At 43.2% G+C, this 20,777-nt stretch overlaps 1 protein-coding gene across 1 annotated transcript; it reads left to right on the plus strand.

Annotated features, from left to right (window-relative positions):
• The first annotated feature begins 2,344 nt into the window (after nucleotides 1-2,344).
• Nucleotides 2,345-17,485, plus strand: LOC135900653 (myotrophin-like). Its single transcript, XM_065430172.2, has 4 exons — nucleotides 2,345-2,548; nucleotides 4,170-4,280; nucleotides 4,930-5,013; nucleotides 15,770-17,485. Exons 1-4 carry the CDS (start codon nucleotides 2,477-2,479, stop codon nucleotides 15,854-15,856), a joined length of 354 nt encoding a protein of 117 aa, XP_065286244.1. The 5' UTR covers nucleotides 2,345-2,476; the 3' UTR covers nucleotides 15,857-17,485.
• Nucleotides 17,486-20,777: the final 3,292 nt, after the last annotated feature.

The raw sequence follows: 20,777 nt of genomic DNA on the forward strand, positions 1-20,777 counted from the left end.
CTTTCAGAGACCTTCCTTTTCACTTCATTTACCATTCACACGAGCTTTGCTTTTTTACGTTCCCTCCGAGCTCTATTGGCACTGTCGTTCTCCTGGTTCTTCTTTCGGGAAAAAAAGTTCATTCGTGTGACCAAATAGGCGTGTACAATTTGTGCTGTAAAAACACAGCTATGCTCTGGGCAACCGATACAGTCTCGCCCTGTCTTGGCAAGGGACCATCTAAAACCCTCTAGAAAAGGTCCCCAAAGACTTCTTTTTCTATGCTTGCACAATAGGGTCTTCTATGCTTTTCACGCAGCTAAACAGTTCCCTTGAAGAAAAAACAAGGCTGCCAGTCACAAACTCGCGTTCAATCACAAGCATTGCTTCAGGAGGTAGAGTGTCTTGTGAAGCCATTGTATCCCTTTTGCACTTCATGCAGGAGGTCAAGTTCATTATTTTATGTGATTTTAAGTAATCGCCATATCCATGGGCAACGTCGGCACCAGTTTGCTGCGGGCAGATACTGCGTAGCTCATGTCCTTGCGAACTACGACACTTCAATATTGTGTATACCTCTCAGTCCATTCCTGCCTTGTAAAATAAAAAATGGCAGTGGCTTAGCTCGGCTATGCCAGTATATACGTAGGGAAAGCTAAGGCTGGTTAGCCTCGGTTAATCTTGATTGCAAGTCCAGGTTAGTCTGGTTGTCTAGCTATGTTGCGGCGTTTAGCCAATCGTTCAGCGCGCTGTTCGTCTGTTTCCTGGGCGATTCGTTTCCTCTTCATCTAGTTCCGATGTCGATTCCAGGCCGCTTCCCGCTTATCAGAATTGTCGCCGTCTATACTGCCGCCTCAACTGGGATTGCGGCGCACGCGAGCTCTCCTTTTCAATCCTCCGACATGTTAGCAGGCATGCGACACAGCTGGCGAAGCGAGCGGAGGGGAACGCAACGACGAGGAACGCGGTGTGACGTCATGTGCCTCTTCGGAGCACGGCCACGGCGAAATCGCAAGTTCGCGGCCAGTAAAGCTTTCGCTTTAAAACAATCTGTGATCGCTGTCCATTTAGTCTTCAAGGGTTGCCGATCTCCAATGTTGAAGCAACCTAAAGACCACCAACTCACTAACTCTCCCACCAACTCATGAACTTCTCCACCAACTTATTAACATTCATACAGCTGATTTGCACGGGCTCCCGGTTGTTCTTGTACGGTGTGCGCTGCAGCGTCGCTCTGAGTTGCCCCTGCGTTTGTTGCGTCACTTGCTCTCTTTTTCAGAGATTTTCTCCGTTATATGGTAGGAACTGCATCACTCCTGAGAGACCATACTCCGCGTTCGATTTCAATCACTTTTGGGTTGATTATATGTTTCTACGACTTCACAATGTCGCCTTCTTGGAAGTGGGTGTCGCACACTAAAAGGATGTTTTCCCCAACACTTTGTCTGCGTGGGGTATCGCTGTCTCCCACTTTGCAAGGAGGAGCGGATCGGTGGGCGGAGAGAAGTGCCTCTTCTCTGGTTTGCGCCGGTACCCGCTGGTACATCAGGGCACAAAACACGTTGGCATTTGGTTGCCGAGTCGTAACACATTGTAACGAAAATAAATCCCACGCACCACCTACCTTCTGACAGCTAAAATTTAAAAGAATCTGGCGTTCAAGAGCGGCAGCCCACGCTACCTGCATACTTGGAGGTCCGAAGGGCAACATGAGCGCCCACACCGACCACAGCATACCATACACCCAAAAGCAGCTGAAGCACAACTTGTGCACTACTCATGATGATTCACACACACTTACAGCGAAAAAATCAGGACCACGCGACAAGAAAACGCGATGCAAGTGCTCATGCCTACTGCAGCGTCGGTAGCGCTGCTGCACGGCAGCGTGGCTAGCGTAGCGCAAACGCGCAAACTTCGACCGCAGCGCCATCTCAGTGCCTAAGCGCAAAACGCGCCCGCTCTGGGAGGAGCAGTTTCGAAACTAAAAAAGCTTTATAAACGGTGGTTGCACCATTATTTTTCCTCTTGCCAGCAATGACTCCAAGCTGCAGCGACAGTTGGGTGCTGGAACAGCGTGTTCCAGCACCCCCGGCCGTCATCGCAAAAAGAGGCATGCTTTCGCCGCCGGACGACACACTGCTCAATTTCAGTAACTCTATGATTTCAGTACACAGTAGCTTTGGCATCTCAAAGGCTATGCTTCGACCACACTTTGGTGACGTCATGGATGCCATGTTTTGAACACATTCTTGCGTGCTCATGGAGGAAGGACAACAGTTTTCCTTCCTCCATGTTGTGTGGCGCAAGACGCAATGACGCTGGCAACGCTGAACTTGGCCGAAAATTCAATACAACGGCTGTGTACAGCAGTGGTTTTGTTTCAGCTGTTGGCAACAACGAGCCGCAATTTTCTCAATGAGTGGGTATCCAACTTGAGATTTGCGTTCCGCGACAGCTTGCGTTTCTTCCTTTGATTTTACCACAAGCTGTAAAGATGAGCGCTGATTTCTTGTGGAGCCTGAAGAATGGCGACCTCGAGCAGGTCAAGGATTGCGTCGAGCAAAAGGTGCGTACTACTAGCGGAAATGCCGATGCCGCCCTATCTCCCTCGGTGGTCTCGGTTTACTGGCGTAGTGGTCGCCCGGGCACCGTTGACACATTATCAGCCGTTTGCCAAAAATATCGTCGTTACGTAATGGTCCTGCGCGCTCTCACCGCCACGCATTTAGTGTCTGACTAAACCGGCGGCACCTTTATCGGCAAATTTGCTTTCGCTTGACAGTTGCGATTGGCGTACTGAATTTTTCCTGGCATCGTCTGCCTAACAAGAGCTGCAATGGTTCTGCCCTTAATATTTTATAAATGGGCAGTAGTCGTACTCCCGTTTTTCGTGCATGTCTCTTTGCTTTGATAGTAATGGTCTGTGTGTGTATGAGGCAATCAAAGATTTTCGTGTAACGGTATCTCAGGGGCCGGAAGCGTTCCATTTAGACGAGGAACGCGACAGGGAACTTCTTTTAGCTATTTTTCATTTGTTATGTCACAGTAACCCCGGTAACGCGATACTTTTTGTTGAACAGGAATTATGACGCTTTATTACCTTTGGTAGTGGCCTTCTGTAAGTATTTCGAACAAATAAAATCAACTTATGAAACATCGCCATACTTAATTTCTTTTGGGAACGCAGGGAAGTTATTACACTGGCAGGCTCATCAAACCGAGTTTGTGCATTACATATAGCCCATTTTTAGAGCGAAGAACTTTTGCTTTTGCATATTCTCGCGTGAGGTCTAAATTGAAGGTGTGCACTCGAAATCAACCAGCCAGCTTTTAGTTAATAGGAGCATTTTAAAAGCTATATGTTGAGAGTAATTTCGCGTTCTTGTTTGCACAGGTTGTCGACCATATATGTGCCACGAGTTGTTTTGTCACTTTTCATTTCTGTTGCTTGCCGCTTTTCATTGGAACACTAAATATCATATTGTAAAGCTTTCACAGAGCAACTGCTACAAACACAGTAGTAGTTTGAGGAGGGAGGAAATGTTGGATAGCTGGTGCCCATGACGTTTAAATGCACATATATTGCCGCTGTTAACTTCCTACTACACAACCTAAATGTGGGTGCTAACAGTTCTCAATCTACTCATACGTACCCGGCAGGTTAGCCGGCCCCAAATCTCAAATTTGTGCTGTAACACGGATAGTTATCTGCAGACAATGCCTAAATACACATTTATATATTCTTATTGGTGGTTGTGAGCTCCATAAAGCTGCTAGAAAGGCTCACCATGAGTGCACAGACATATTATCTTATATTGAATATGGCCCCAACAATGTAGCATAGTAAAAATAGATCAAAACAGGCTATGAAACAGGACCCACTGTGAAATGTTATCTTCATGGAAAGTGCGAACACAAATAAATAGGCATTTTAGCCACAATGACTTCCTTAACAGCACAACACAAAACACGGACAGTGACACATGTACCAAAACCTGGCTGCCCCAGTAACAGAAAATCTTAAAAGATTATATATATATATATATATATATATATATATATATATATATATATATATATATATATTGTGTTAGTGGTGTCCCACACTTGACGACCCGAATGAATTTGTGAACGGACAAGTACTTTGAGATCTCTTATGCTGTACCTTAAGTTTCTTTCTTTCTCAGGGTTTGGATGTGAATGCCTCCATTGATGGCAGACCTCCACTACATCATGCAGCCGATTATGGCCAGGCTGACGTTCTTAGATACTTGATAGACAAGGGTGCTGACGTGAATGTAAGTACCAGAGATGGCAATGCCACATTTAGCAGGTCAGGTGAAACATTGTTACCACTGTTCTGAGAATGAGACTTGCACTCAAGGGGTCTCATGAAAGCTAAGATGCGAAGTTAAAATTAATTAAAAAAAAAAAAACGTCCGTAAGCAGTGTCCAGCACGGAGCGAGAAGAATAAAGGGACCCGAGAGGCTAAATTTTTTTGTTAGTTTAAACCATACGAATAACAGACAATGAAGCCAGAGAATGCATAGGTGATGTTAATTCTTGTGTAATTGACACATCAAAATAATCGGGTAAAGGAAAATGAAAGTGAGCAAAAAAACTACTTGCCGCAGGTGGGTACTCAATTTCATGGGCCAATAGAATGGAAAATTGGGTGAGTTGGTATTACTGCAGTTTGTAACAACAGCGCGAGCAGAGAACACACAAAGCTTTCATGTGACCTGCGAGTATGGTGTGCGCACCAGCAATATGAGTTAGGGTTGCATGATAAATATGGACACAAGAAGGCCATAGCCCAAGTGGTTTCTTCATTGTCATCTGCCACACGTGCCTAAATCGTGGCTTTATATTATGTGTGATTGCACTTAATGTCTGGAAGGCTGCAACAAGAGATTTAATGTACATTGCTGTGGCATCTTTTCCAGGCTAAGGACAAATATGGAATTTCAGCTTTACTAGCAGCTATATGGGAAGGCCACACTGCCTGTGTCAAGCTCATGGTCGAGAAGGTGAGCCCCTTTTACAGTGTGGCACTCTTGGCTTGACGCAGCAGCCAAATGCAATCTTTTGATGTGACAGGGCTGTAATGACACTAGCAGCATGTCATAACCTTGCAAAACATGTTTCCTGTGTTGATCACTGTAACGTTTACTTATATTTTGAGTAGTTCTAGGTATTGTCACTGGTGTGCACAGCTCTTTATCACTTAAAGGGCAGCATCGCTATGAAACTTGTCTTGCTAAAAACTATTGAAGTTACTTGTCACAGTTGTAATCTGTTCTTAATTGTGCTTAAAAGGCATACAGTACTTTGGGTATTAGTTCTGAGGAACAACCTCATAGCACTGGGAGTGCCATGAGAGTCTGAAAGGAAAACTCTCCAGTTCCACCGAGCTGTGCGGTGGCTGAAAATGAACACCTCATGACTTGGCAGTCGCTGCTCTGCAAATAAAAAAAATAATGTAAACGTGGAATATAAGTGAATCTGAAATGTAGGTCAACCCCTTGCCTTGAGGGAAAAAAAAATTATCCTGTGTACAATGTTGTGTAACTGCAAAACACATTTTATTTGGTCAATTCACTCAGTTATCCTCAGAGTCGAAATCCACATATGCAACTTATCTGAACTGACAGGATGCTTATCCGGAATTACCACTAGTTGCTATGGACATCCCGCAGCTTATCATCTTCGGGGACGTCGGACACATTTGTTATCAATACTTCTAAGCAAAAATAACACTATCATCGGGCACTGATTGACAAACACCCGAGGTGCAGTCGTGGTAATCACTGCAGCTGGCCTGTAAGCATCTTCGGGTTACTGCCAGCCATTTACTCGTCGTCCTGCTCACGAGTTTGAGGTTTTTCGCACCGTGTTTGCAGTCTGTGGTTGCCAACGAGACCTCTCTTCACATTGTCAATTTGTCCCAGCTAATAGTCACTCTGATTGTAAAGCGCTGAAAGCTCATCTGCTCCAATGAAAAGACAAGCCTTTCCTTTTCATGAAACTACAAACTTAAGAGAGAATTCAACAGCTCTTGCAATAATCAAATCTGTCATTACCGGGAGAACTTCTGCACAATGCTGGCATAAAAATACCTCCCTGGTGTCTTAACTATGAACAGTGCAGTGCCCACAAAGCTTTCAGTGAAAGTGTACGGTTGCACTAATGCACTGTCTGTTTTCGGAAGCCCTGAAGTGGTGTTGTGCTGTTATGCATCCATCCGTTTCTGCATATTCTATCACATCGTTTCGAAATGAAGCACTAATGTTTTACTGAGACCTGCTGATATTGCACCTCGAGGTAGTAGTAAAGTATGCATGCCCACCAAAGTTTCTTAAATTTGCGATGGCAACGACAAAAACAGCGACACATTCTCCACATCTTTTTCTTTTTTCTATGGTGGCTAGAAGACTATTCAAACTATGTCAAATTATATATATAAGCAAGAAGGTACTTTTGCACTAAATATTTCAGGGAAAAACTCTGCGCCTATTGCAGACTCTGCAGTACTTACAACATGGGCAGCTTAATATCTAAATGACATGTGCATCTGTATACAATTGAACCCACTTATAACAACAGTCAAGTGCCTAAAAATTTCATTTCTATAGCTGGGTTGCATGAAAAAAAATTGGGAGATGGCAAAGCTGATGTGAGAAAACTTTAAAAGGCCCCTCACCAGGCTCCATAGCAAATCTTGGTTATACGCTAGAAGTTGTTACGTGTCCTCTAGGGAGCGTTCTGCCACAAAAATTTTTCAAATCGGCTCCTTATAATAGCCAGGATAGAAATATTTTAGTGCCGCCAACCCATGATTTCAGCAGGCAGACTCTACTGCCAAGCAAGACGCTCTCTCCACTCGCCCCGTCTAGCCTTCGCAAGCGAAATTCTTTCCCAGTATTCTCCCATACCAGACCTCGAGTATTGCGTGACACATACGTCAGAGGCCCCACCTTCATTTTTTTTTCGCCACGCCTTTTTTTTTTTCCTGCGCTATGCATTTCCTCTGACCGCGCCGCACGCGAGCTGTTGTCTCGTTCACGCAGTGCATGATATTGCGCGCAGTGCACAAGGAAACATGACTAGCGGTATAATTCAGTGCTACATGTATACTGAGGCAGAACAAGCGGATCCCAGAGCGTGATCACATGCTGGAACATGGTAGAAAATAGTGTAGTTTGGTAGTTGCGCATGCGAGCGCACGACCATGGGAACAAGCAGACGAAGCAGAAGTACATCTGTCTTGTTTCGGTGCGAAGTAAAACAAAAAACACGCACACATTCTGTTTGTGTGTTTTATTATTTCTCTAAACTTCAATTCGTCAATTCAAGCAACAGATCGCACGGATAACAGATGTTGTCTTGACTAATTCTCTATGTTGTGTCACCAAGAGCGACGTCACACTGCGGACACGAGTATGTAGGCGCAGGGGCACGATTATGTCACCATCCGGCTTAGAGCGTGGTGGCCGCGAATGAAAAAGGAAATGGCGTTCGGATTGAAATTTCGTATCTTTCCACGGCGCGTAGCAATGTAATACTTTGCAGGCACTATTGTTATCATGCAATGTATGCTCTGCGCTTGTCAGCTCAAAATGGCCAGACCTTGTGAGGAGCCCTTTAATGGCGGGGAGGCCAGTACCCATCTCCACCACCTTCCTCCCTGTGGCTGCTGATTGTGTTCACTCGTTTAACTGCTTCCTAAGTGCTCCGATTGCGTTTAACAAGCTGCAACTGTTGGCTTGAAAGAATGGAATTGCTATAACAACTGCAAAGAGGGGTCACGAGTGGCAAGTAATATTCAAGCACCGCTGAGGCAGCGCTTTGATCGCCACAAGCATCTCGCCACGTACTTCTCACTGGCCTGCATGAGAAAACCCTGTGTCCGTCAGCCTTGCATGCTTTACGCAAAGCTTGCCGACATCATTCTCCAAGGCATCCAGGTGCTCCACATAGTGCAGCGGAAGGTTCCTTGCGAAAATGAAGCCCCAGAGGGACTGAATCATCTCCTGTGAGGACAACGTTGAAGCAGCCTGCCCTTATGCGTCATCGCTGCCGTTGTCACCATTGCTATCCAATGCAAGAATGTTCGCAACGATCGCCTCATTGGTTAGAAGCACTTAGTTTCCAAATCTATAGCCATGCGCTTTCTTTTCACCAGCAACGTCTGCATTGCCGATGATCAGTAGGCTGATCAGCCATGTTCTGTTTCGGCGGCGAGTCACACAAGGCTGAGAAACCACATTGCCAGGAACGATTTCAATGCAACCAACAAAGACGAATGCGAGCAATTAAGCTGTTTGTACAACTGCACTGAATGAGGAGCCAGCAAGCAACATGTGAGAATCCTGGGAGCAGCGCAGTTGGTGCGGTCCATTCAAGTTTCGGAGGGTGGCGCAGTGTAGAGCTATGGGCACAGCCCATTCGTGTTCAAAGAGGTGGAAAGGCGATGGGAGAGAGGCGTGTGGAGAAGGCTGGAAAATGAGCACACAGCAGCTGTTGGAGCAGTGGACCGTCGTGTAGCGGCTCGAATTTCTCGTTTTTTTTTTTTTTTTTTTTTTTCAAGGATTTGACATTTCACTACCTTTTGGCTCGGACACACAGCAGCCAGACTTCATCGTTATAACCGATAATACGGCATTAGGGCATTGTACTAAGCTGGTTATTTCACCATGAAAAGCATGCAAAATTTCGTAATGCAGCAGCCTTTCATTGTTATAACCAATATATTGTCAAAAACAGTATCGTTATAAGTGGGTTCGACTGTAGTCGCTCCCTTTGCAGCTTGTAGCCTAGTTTTACTTCCTACTTCTATAGCTGAGCTTTAAACTGTCAGGGCAAGTGGCAAACTGCACTGCTGTGAGCTTTGTATCAGCACTGAAATTAATTTTTTGTAGCTGCACTTTGTACAGCCCTTTGCTTTTGAGCTTTATTTAGATGTCCCCTCCCCTTCCCCATTTACATTTGGCTTTTCTTTTGCAACACTTGAAAAACAGTGTTTTATCTGTTAGGTGTCTGTTAGAAACTCTGGATAGCTGGAAACTCAAATGTGTACGGTCTACAGATTCTTCAACAGTACCACGCGACCGTTGACAAGCGAGCCGGTTAGCGCTTTCTAACGGCGTGAGGCAATGGGGTCAGCAAGGACTTGTTGATCTCTTTCTCTTGATCTAGTCACTTTGCGCCGTTAGAAGGTGTTCAACGGCTGGCCTGATGACGCTCGCTCGGTACTGTTAAAACATCGGTCGACTGCACTTTGCCTTTCAAGTGCCAACCGTCATTGCTCTTTTGTTTCTGACTTCAATTCTCCAATGTGGTATGGCAAGTTCACATGCCTGAACAGTTCAGTAGGGTAGCCCTGGCTATATGATGCCACTTTTTATAGCCCAGGTGGCAAAATTTTTCTTCCAAGTTATCTTGCCATATGCTCACGCTCAGTGTTTGTCGCTACTGTGTGCAGGCTGGCATGAAAAGTTTGTTAGCATTTTCTAAGTGATTAGAGGGTATGTCACAAGGAAAGGTCTGGTGAGAAAGGCGCTAAGCGCCGCAGTGAGTGCATACCCACCGCTTGCTATACTCCGTTCCATACATTGCAGTCCACTTTGGGGAGGCTAATGAGACTTCTTGCAGTGGCTTTGTTCGCACTTGGATATAGTTCTATGTTTTTTTACCACAGTTATGCATGACTGGTTTATATGTAGGCTCAGTATTGAATGTAGCAAGTTTTAATCCTCAGAAACAAACCACTGTGGTATACGACTGCAAAGGCATTGTTTTAGATACCATATCTACTCGCATAATGGTAGCTCTTTTTTGTAAAAAAAATTGCCACTAATTCAGGGGTGCGATCATTGCGCGGGTTAAATTTTCCACGAAAAGAAAGACATTTTTTTCATTTCTCATTTGCTGCGGGATGACAACAGGTCAACAAACAAGGTAGCTGCCGCTGTAACAGTGCGGGACACAAAACAAACATGGTGGCCGGCGGAGCAAGCCGAACGCGCCGAGATATTTTTTTGTGTGTGTGTGTGAGTACATTACGCGCATTGAAACAGTTTCTTCCATATCAGTAATGAATGATATCGTTAATATCAGCAAGTCTGTGGCAATAACGTAGCCATGTTCACTTGGAGTGACATAGAAACACATGGCGGGTATGCTGCAGAAACTGCGGCATTTGTCTTCACTACTATCCTAATACAGCACGTTTCCGCTAAGGGCGGGTGAATATCTTCGCTGTGTTACAAGCGCCGGCATATGAATAGGGTACACTTCTAACGTATCAGTGTAAATGTGGCTACTATCGTTTCCGCTCGCTATTTGTTGCGTGCCCACGAGTGCTGACAAGAAGAATTGAAAGGCACCTTTTTTTGTTGTTATTGTTGACCGTAACCATTATAAAGCCTACAAATAATAAAGCCAAGGCAAGTACGGTTGTAGCTTCTTATTTTTCATGGAATTGTGGAAAGTGATGAAAGGAATAAAATGGGGCATCTGCTTAAGAATCTTTGGTGCATGCAGACCGCTTGGTATGTCTTGATGAGTCGTTCACGTAGCATTCGACAGCGTTTGACAGATCGTAAGCGCAATCATCATTAGCTAAACTTGGCACACGACATATCGCTGTGGCAAGTTCGGGGTGCGATCATTACACAGGAAAGAACAAAATCGAATTTTGACGACAAAATTCAGGGATGTGATCATTATGCCAGTAAATACGGTAATTTTTATTTTTGTCGTTCTTTTCGGGTTTTATATTTGCAACCCGTCACGGGGCACCTCACATGCATGCTAGTGTGAGCGAACATTGTTGGCGCACAGCGAAGCATAGACGGAATGTGCGGAGTGGTAACTTTTCTTGACCGAACTTCTTGCATAGCTTCCACAGCATTGACTGCTATGTATGTAACGGAGTATAGTTCACTCTAAGCAGAGTGGTTTATCAATATGCTTGAGTAATCCGGTTTAAAATGCACGTGTTTGGTCAGGACTGAGAGACGTTTCAAATAAAGCAATGATTAAAGTAAAATATTTCGTTATAACAAGGGTTCACTGTACCACAGCAGGTGTTCTCAAAGCTGCACAATACCTTTAGTTTGGGTTAGCCATTTTTTATTGCTTTGGCTAGCAATCTTTGTCCAGGCTTGCGGTAGAGGAGGACGCATGAAATTCAAGTCTGGCATTTTCAAGTCACAGTGGACAGAAGACACTGCTTTACACTAACCCGCCGGGGTTGCTCAGTGGCTATGGTGCTGGGCTGCTGAGCACGAGGTCACGGTATTGAATCCCGGCCACGGCGGCCGCATTTCGATGGGGGCGAAATGCGAAAACACCTGTGTGCTTAGATTTAGGTGCACGTTAAAGAACCACAGGTGGTCTAAATTTCCAGAGTCCTCCATTACGGCGTACCTTATAATCAGAAAGAGGTTTTGGCACGTAAAACCTCAGAATTTAATTTTAATTTAACTGCTTTACAGAAGTTTCATGGGTGTTGTTTGTCTTTTTTTTATTAATACTTTCCTAGTGCACATTGGATGCCACTTTGTACATGTTTACTTGCTGCTTCTCCTTTCACACTTATAGCTCCCTCGAAAAGTGTCATGTATTGTTTCCATTCTCTTATGCTGTCAGTTCTCCCAGAGCACATTTGAATGCCCAAAAAAATGATGAGTTCATTCTGCCTGCCCCAAATATAGCTAAGAATCCAAATGGTTGAAGTGCAATAGCACTGCAAGTGAACTAGAGTGACTGTGCACTGTGCCTATTTCAATCTAGTCTGACAATTTTTCATGCTTTTTCATGCCTCAATAACGAATTCTCGTTCTCCTGCCAGGCTATTGGACATTATCTTAGTCTTCTGCCTATTAATGTTCAGACCCACTCTTACATTTTGTTGGCTAAGGTCCTCACTCATTTGTTGTAAGTCATAACCATCATTGTTGAACAGGGCATGTCATCTCCAAACTGCAAGTTGATGAGATGCTCCTCATTGATCCTTACTCTTAATCTTTCCCAGCTTAACTTGAATACGTCTAAGCAAGCAATGCACTTTATACATATTTACATTGGAGATATTGTGTCTCTTTGCCAAACTCCTTTCTTGATCAGTGTTTTCTGCCTTACCTCTGAAAAATTAAGGTAGCTGTGGAATCTTGATACATATTTGCTAAGATATTCGCATATGTTTCCTGTGCTCCATGATTATGCAATGTCTCCAAGACTGCTGGTATCTCTACTGAATCAAATGTCTTCCCATAATCTATAAAAGCCATATAGAGAGGTCGGTTGTATTTTGCAGATTTCTCATTTACCTCATTGATTGCATGAATATGACTCGTTGAATATGCCACTTGCTGAAGCCAGCCTGTTCTTCAGGTTGACTGAAGTGCAATGTTCTGCTGATTCTATTGGAAATTACCTTGGTGAATATTTTGTCCAATACTGATGTCAAGCTAATAGTCCTATAATACTTCATTTCTTTGGTATCACCCGTATGGATTAGTATGATGTTGGCATTCTACCAACTCTCTTGTGCACATCCAAGTCTTCAAACATTGCAAATAAAGGGTCTCAAGCTTTTTGAGGGTATCTCCTTCATCTTTGATGAAATCTGCTGTTATTCCATCTTTTCCTGCCACTTTTCCCCTGGACATGACTTCCTAAGCCCATCTAACCTCATTGCTAGTTACATATGGAACTTCTGTTTCCTGATTGTCACGATGATGGAGGTGTTACAGCTGCATCATATGCGCCAAAGTGCTACATTTGCACCTCGCTGTGCTATGCTGAGCCAGAACTGTAAGATCTCCTCATTATGTGCCCGAGCTGCTCCTAAACACTGAGCGCGACCATTAAGTGTTCGTGTTCAAGCTAGCTTTGGAGGGAAGTGGGAGCAAGGTAAATAGCCTGAATTCTGTTGGCTTCTTCCTCGGGGATATTGAAAGTCATCGAGTATCACTCCACTCCAGCTAGCGTTCTGCTGCATTCACGTGCGATAATGCATGACCGCAGTACCACACCTGCGAACCCACGTTTGTGTTCTTTCGGGGACCTATGAGTTACATATCTTAGTACTTAACCCACAAGACTACAATGTGTGTGCCCAATCATATCTGCCAGCAGGGCCGGTAGGCTGCTCTGGTCACCCACTTTAACCTGGCGTTGGGAGACACATGTTAATACTCGCTAAATTTTATTTGTGTGCGGTTTTTGTGTATGGAGGCACGAGTGCACATTGTCAAAAAGAAATGTGAACGCTTCGAATGAGCTCCACGCCGCTTTCAAAGAACATCGAAGCAGTGCACCAGTCGTATTTGATTCTAAGTACATTCTGTTTGAAGTCGCTTGAAGCACCCATGTTCTTAGAATGTTACTGCTTTTTTCAAGCACTAATATTTTCTTACCTGGTGCTCTTGGTGCTAGCACCAGGGGAACGATAAAGGGGTTTGAGTAATGGGAGTCCTTTTGATACAGACTGCAATCTGTGAGTTGCTGCATCGCAACTATGTTAAATGTGGCCAAAGCACACAAGTAAAGGCCTCACTGCAATTTTTTTTTGGGGGGGGGGGGGGTCACGTGGTGGTCTCATTGTCTAGATCATTAAGGCATAAAGATATGTTGCTTAACGTGGCAAATAGGAACAAGCAAAGTACATGAACATGTTTATGCCGATCGAGACTGGTATTGGAAAGCTGACTAGTTTGACATTGTATTGCGAATGACGGCCACAGTTACTAATGCATCTATTAGCAATAGTGATAAGAGGATTCAGTACAGTGGCAATTGCGCCCAGTCATTCTTGACAGGAACACCAAAGCACTCTGAAACCGCCACATCCAGGTGGAAACGTGCTTGTAAATTCACAGCATAATTAATAATAGTCAAAAACACTCATTTAGTAAGCACTTGTAGATAAATCATGGTTATAATTATTGGAAGAATGCATGCAAAATGCAATATAGTAACCGTCTAGCCAAGCTTCAATGATGCTTCAGGTGTGCCGTTGTATATTGGTGTAGCTGGTTTCCCTTGGTTCTGGTCGATATGCCGTACGCGGATATTCCTCTAGCGTACGCTGGAGCTACACCGAAATCCTGAAAGAGCTAAAAAATAAAAATTGCGAATGCATGCATTATAGCATTGGACCAGAATTACATTTTGTGTTCAGGCATCATATACTTCTGCAATAAGCAGCGAGCAGAAATGACAAGTTTGCTTGAAACAACAGTCTCGCACCTCCATGTGTTTTGAATACAAAAAAAATTTCTAAACTTACATGTCAGTTATAGTGAAGGGTTCCAAAATGCTGTTAGAATTAGATCAAACTATGGGAGCTGTAAGTAAAGGAACTTCATAGTACTACTGCTAAACGCTATAAAGCAGAACACAGCAGCCTTCTGTGTACTCTGAAGTCGAATCTGTGACTGCAGGAGTTAATGCAAAACAAGGAATCACTTTCTTCATTGAGCTCCAGAGTTAGATTGTTCTGCACCAAATCAGCTGCTTCAAATTCAAGATTTGCAATTCCAAAAATGTCATTTTTTTCCTATTTACCTGCTCCAAATTCAAAATATTCTGCTCCAAAATCAAAATTTGTTTACTCCAAATGTTGCTGCAAAAGATGTTACAGCTGTACCACCCTGTCTATGACTGATTAGTCATGCTGCCGCTATGGATACTGCACAGTTCGGAAGAAAGTCCCTCTGCTGCCTTTGTAATATCATCAAAATCGCTGGTGACATGCCCTGCTTATCTTTCACTGTGTACATCTTTCCAACGGCGACTTTCCTTCTGATTTCATGCTGCCCATATTTTTTATGGCTTCCTCGATCATTCCAATTTTGTATTTGTGAATATGGCTTATTATGCTTATCAACTTTGACACTTCAGGTAATTCTAACTGATCTATGGAGAGCTTGCCTAAAGGCAAGCCTAAACTACGCTGTTCAGAAATTGAAAGGAATTGCAGCTCAAGAAATCAGGGAAAGCAAGCCCCTATTATTGGTAATCCAGCAAAATACCTTTGTTTCTGTCGTAGGCTTTCAGATGCAGTGGTCAAGTTGAGTGTACTGTGAAAAAAAGTGTTGTCGCCAAGCAAGCTGAGATGTGCGACGCGTATAACAGATAGTCGTACAGACGGCAAACGTAAATGCAAAGTTTTAAAGCTGAGCACTCTTAGCGAACCCTTTTGCACTTTGCTGACCGTGGCTGCTGCTGCCACCACTGCCACCTTGCTGGATGGCTCACACACAAAAATAATTGGCGATGCTCTAACTGTTGGGCCACAGTTGTGCACATACTTCACTCGTGGAATCTCCAAGTAGATCTTTGAGAGTATTGGCAAGTTCGTCACATCTCATAGCATGTGTGCGTGAGCGCACAAACCAGCAAAAGCACATGTGCCTGTCAGTTTCCATCAGGTGTGCATGCTCTGGTAGACGACTCTTGTGGCGTCTGAGGGTTAGGATGCTATGGCTGGTGGCAGTGCCGTGTTGCATTTCTCTGCCATCTTACTGACAGTTGCAGGGCACGTTCATCACTGAAATCAGATGTGCATCTCTTGTCAAGATACAGGCTTTCATTTTGTCCCTTTACCAAAGCTTCGCTTACGCTCAATCCCTCAGTGCGTGGGATCAGCACGATAGATTTTTGTGGATGTTGGTCACCCTGGCACAGGGTCTTCATCTCGCTTCTGAGTGTGAAAAAGAAAAACTGCAAAACAAATGCATTTTCTCCCTAATTGTACTGTTGTTTCTTGCACAGGGTGCCTCAAAGGATGGCAGGACACCCGAGGGCCAGACTTACCTGGAAGCTGCCGAGAAACAGGAGATCAGGGATCTGCTTCACTGATGCCACTTCTCGAGAAATTTTGTGAGAAGGGAGGGCAGTGACCCTACCCTTTCACTCCAGCCCGTTCACATTGTGTCAGTGTTCACATGGCCAGTGCACATTGCCCGAATGTGAGGGAGAGGTTAAATATTTATAGTGACACTCTGTAGCTTATGTTTTGTTATTCAATAGGTATAATGTTTGCATTTGCTTTTTTTTTCATACTGGTCATGCCTTTTTTTATTATTCTATTTTGAGGTTAAAACCAAACACCTTTGCACTTTCTTGCTTCTTCGTTTGTTTGTTTTTTTTCTGCTTCTCAGTTGAACGTTGTGAAGTGCCCACTTCCCCGCATAGCATTTATTTATTTTTTCTTGTTTCATTTTTTTGTCACTTTCATTGTATTTTATAGGATTCGAGCTGAAGCACTTTAGTTTTTCAGGAGCGTAAAGTGCCTTACTAGAATGAAATACAACACTGGTCCCAGGGTTCTGCAAGACGGAATAGAAAACAAAAGAACAACGCTGCACTGTTGTCACGTGACATGCGACACATATTGAGTGACTCAATTGCGATGTTTTAAGTCAGTCCTGCCATTTATTCTTCCCCTTCCATTCAAAGTTGTTCTCTCTTTCTCTGTTAATTTGAATCCTGCCATCTGAAATGCTTCACATCTTATTTAAGCCTTATCGCTTAGAATATATGGAGAAACGTCTTTCTTTACTTCACCTCTGAAGTATGATGAAGGGTATGTGATATCTTGACATTACCTTTAGCCCTAAGGATACATTCACGCTTAGCTAGTTCAGCCATTAGAGCCTTCCTTGTTGCTGTATCGTAGCTGCCACTGCTTGTGTACCAGTACAGGCAATATGTTCTCGAACTTTACATGCTGCCAGTCATTGCACCGCATTCTTTCTTGCAATAACAACTATGTGTATGCAATTTACAATTCTGACAAAAACTGGAAGGCAACACCTGTGACTCTTTTAACTTAAAGAACACATTCTGGCGTGCTTTAGTGGCTTTCCGCTTTGTTGCATATTGCATGTTGTGAATGTAGGATTTTGTCATCACTTGGGTCATGCTACACCAGATTGAAACAATCCCAGCGCAAACTGTTGTAATATCTATATAAAGATACATTTTCCCGAAATACGAATATATCCCCTTTCAAGCTGACAAGAATTGCATAGACTGGTGTGTAACATCGTACAGTGGTGTATATCTGTCTCGGATTGCCCAAATGTTTGTATATAGGAGAGTGTCTGCCAATTATTTACCCCTCAAACCTTCGGAACATCATTCTTGTACTTGGATGTAAGGTTGTGTGCGCAAAGTTATGCACACACTTCTTCGGTGCAGGATGTGTGCACTTTTCCCAAAGAATGAAGCTTTATAGGAGATTTTGTGTGCTTTTTGCATTTCTTTAAAGTTGTCGCATCTGTCCATTTACAAATGGTGCCCTTCTGCCATTCTATACTTAAGCCACCAGTCAGTTGAGGGTAGTCACTTCTTGCTGTGTTGTATTTCTTAGAACTGTGGGAAGCATTACAGTGGCCCCTTACTGATGTTGTTGCATAGCAGTATCTAGTGATGTCCTATTTTGCTGTCAATGTGTGGAATAAACGTGCAAGCTCCAAAGAACAATACTGCTGTGACATACTTTCTTATCGGAGCAACGGAATTTTTAGAGTTGTGCATACTGTTACCATATTTTTGTGCATATAACCCGCTCCATAAAAGACCATTTTACAGTAAAGTTTGGGTGCAGGTATATGCGAATTTCGCCTCGAAGTGTAGCTTCACTGCAGCGCGGCATGCGGTACTGTGAAGCCTTACTTCAAGGTGAGGTTCACCATTCAGTTTAATTATCTTGTAGGGAACCCGCCCTCTTCCGAACCCTGCATGTAGAAGCTCCCTTCCCCATTCTTTAATGGTTGAACATTCTTCTACTGTTTACTGGTTGCCATTTCGTGTATAGTAGTGCATGCGGTGCCAGTAAACTCGTACGTCACCTGTTCCTGCAGTACACCCTCAGTCCTTGCGAAGTGCTTCGTGATACGACAACGAGCCAAATCGCCATTGGCATTTTCAGCTCCTTCGTGTTCGCTCCATCGCCATCGCCGATGCGAGAGCTGCTCCATTCGTGCTGTCATCCTCTGTCGTGTGAGCGCTAACTGCGAGGTCATCCGATTCACGTCCCATGTCACGTGACTGGTTTGTCCATGATAATGTCCGGCGTGTGAATATAGTGTTTTCAGCATCACCAAATAATGAGGGTACAGAGCCACCGGACAAAGATACAACGTGGATGAGTAGTGCATCCACAAATAGACTGTTTTTGCAAAGATTTGAGCATTGTTGTATACAGTTATTTCATTGGATGATATGTGCAGAATATTTTTTGTTCTTTTTTTTATTTCTTGGCTGTTGTAGTTTGGGGTGCAGGTTATATGCGAAAAGAAACGGTGTCTACAAGATGTGAGGCTGAAGCAGAGGGTAAAGTTCTTGACATACGTGAGCGCATGCAGTTTACAGTTAGTATTACCTTTGCAATCTGCTTATGCTTCAATGTACATTTATATACAGTAGACTACCATTAAGACAAACTCGAAGGGAACAAGAAAACCTTTTTGTCTTACCAGAACGTATCGCCAAATTTGCTAAAATCAAAAAGGCAGATGCTAAAAAAATATTCGAGGACACCTAAGCATTTCTTATAAGTTGTGAATGTGAAAGTGTTAATGACCAATTGAACGCCGCTGATCTGTCCTTCCAGTTATGAACTCCTCACAGGCAAGCGAGCACATTGAAATGCTTGGAACATATTAAGGCTAGGCTCATGGTGAAGTTTGTGTCAGCAGACCTGACAGCCAAAGTGTGTGCCGAAAGACAGATTAAAGAAGGAAAAATGATTTATAGCGACATGAAATGATAACGTTAAATAGAGATTGGTAGAGTTTAATAATGACTAGTAATGACTGCTAATAACTTGTAATGACTATGAAATGACCAATATGTCTAATGACGGCTTGTAGCGACGACAGTTGATTACAAATTACTAAGAATGCTTACTAATGAGCAGTAATGACTAATAATGACTGAAATGACTTGTAGTGACTGAAATGGCCAATATGTCTAATGACTACTTGTAACGACTAAAATTGAATATGACTAAAAATGCTTAGCAACAACCAAGAATGACTAATAATGACTGAAATGACGAATATGTCTAACGACAAATTCTAACTATTACAATTGATTAGAAATTACTAAAAATGCTTAGTAATGAACAGTATTGGCTAATAATGACTGAAATGACTACTGTTGACTATGATATGACTAACATGTCTAATGATGGCTTGTAATGACACCAATTGATTACAAATGACTAAAAATGCTTATTAGTGAGCAGTAATTACTAGTCACTGAAATTACTTGTAATGACTACGAAATGACCAATATCTCTAACAACAAATTGTAATGACTACAATTCATTAGAAATGACTAAATATGCTTGATAATTGCCAGTAATGACAAATAATGAGTTAAATGACTTGTAACGGCTACTGATGGCTATGATATGACCAACATGTCTAATGACGGCTTTGCCGTTCACCTCTTGAGAGAGAGATCTTAAGAGACCCTGTAATTTTTTTATTTGACCTTACTGAGGCACATTTGAAATGCAGGCAAGAGCTTGTGCTGCAAAGGAACACACAGATAACACAGGCTTCCAAGAGCGAGTGTGATGTGGCGTCTGGATGCCCTCTTTCCTCACAACACCACAGAAGCAGGTGCTGCCTTTCGCCCTCTAACCCATTGAGGCCTGAGCCAGCAAGCACAAGCCAGTGTCAAGAGAACATGAGGCACGCTCATAATGTGGCATCAGAGCCAATGAAATGTTTCGCTGCTACAGATACTGCTGGCTTTTTCACTCAATGGCCCATTGGGCACTTTTGCATCAAAAATTTAGTCAACATGCCTGACTCAAAGCATTAATTTATACGCCTATATTCAGGCCACTCAGTAATGTTCATTTGCTCCCACTTATAGATCCGTCAATGTCGAAATTGGTATTTCAGCCAAATTGCTCAAAAATCCTGCCCTACCCTGTCCTCCCTGCATTCTTTCACATCATCATCAGCACTGGCTTAGTTTATGGACACAGAAATGCCATTTACTTATTGCAGAGCAAGAGGTGGCTTTGCGCCTCTCACAAAGCAAGCACCAGTGATTACCATGGAAGTTTGACTTAATATAAGCAAGTGGACAGTAAATGTTAAGCAGATTTTTGATGTATGGGGTTCATGTGAAAACAACGAACCAGCTGCACATTATACAGTGTATCTGAAGATTCTGTTTAATTGGGTTCATCTAAAGGAACACAAAAGAGAAACACTAAATCAATTAACATTGGTTAAGTATTCTTTCAAAACTCTTATATTTGTTAATGTCACAGTAATAGGATGTTTAGTAGAATAAAAAGAAATGAATGCCACACTTCTACTTTTTAGATTTCTCGATGAAACTTGAATTCCGGCACATGAGTGTGATGTCGCAGATTTCAAAGTATTTTCTCTTACCTTGGCTGCTATAGCACAGTAAAGGTTTTTCAAATTAGTTAAAGTTAAGTGTCTTGGCTCCTTCAGAAAACATTATTGTCCATCTTGACAGGTGAAGTTAAGCCAGAGAAGATGCCTTCAAAATCTACGACGTCATGGCTGGTTGGTGCCAGAACTTAAGGTGTCATCCACGCCGATCGTTCGTTCTTTTGTTTTTCATTTTTTGGTCTTGTCAAGCCTCCTCTCATGGTAAGAGTGGCTTTTTATGCGAAGCATATTACGAGGGCTCAACCCAGCTCCTCAGGCGCGGCGGTGACCATGAAATCACGTGACACCGTGACGTCACGACAGAGGAGAAGTGGCTTTGGCTCAAC

Source organism: Dermacentor albipictus, chromosome 3 (genome assembly GCF_038994185.2).
Source record: "Dermacentor albipictus isolate Rhodes 1998 colony chromosome 3, USDA_Dalb.pri_finalv2, whole genome shotgun sequence".
Classification (NCBI taxonomy): Eukaryota; Metazoa; Arthropoda; class Arachnida; order Ixodida; family Ixodidae; genus Dermacentor; species Dermacentor albipictus.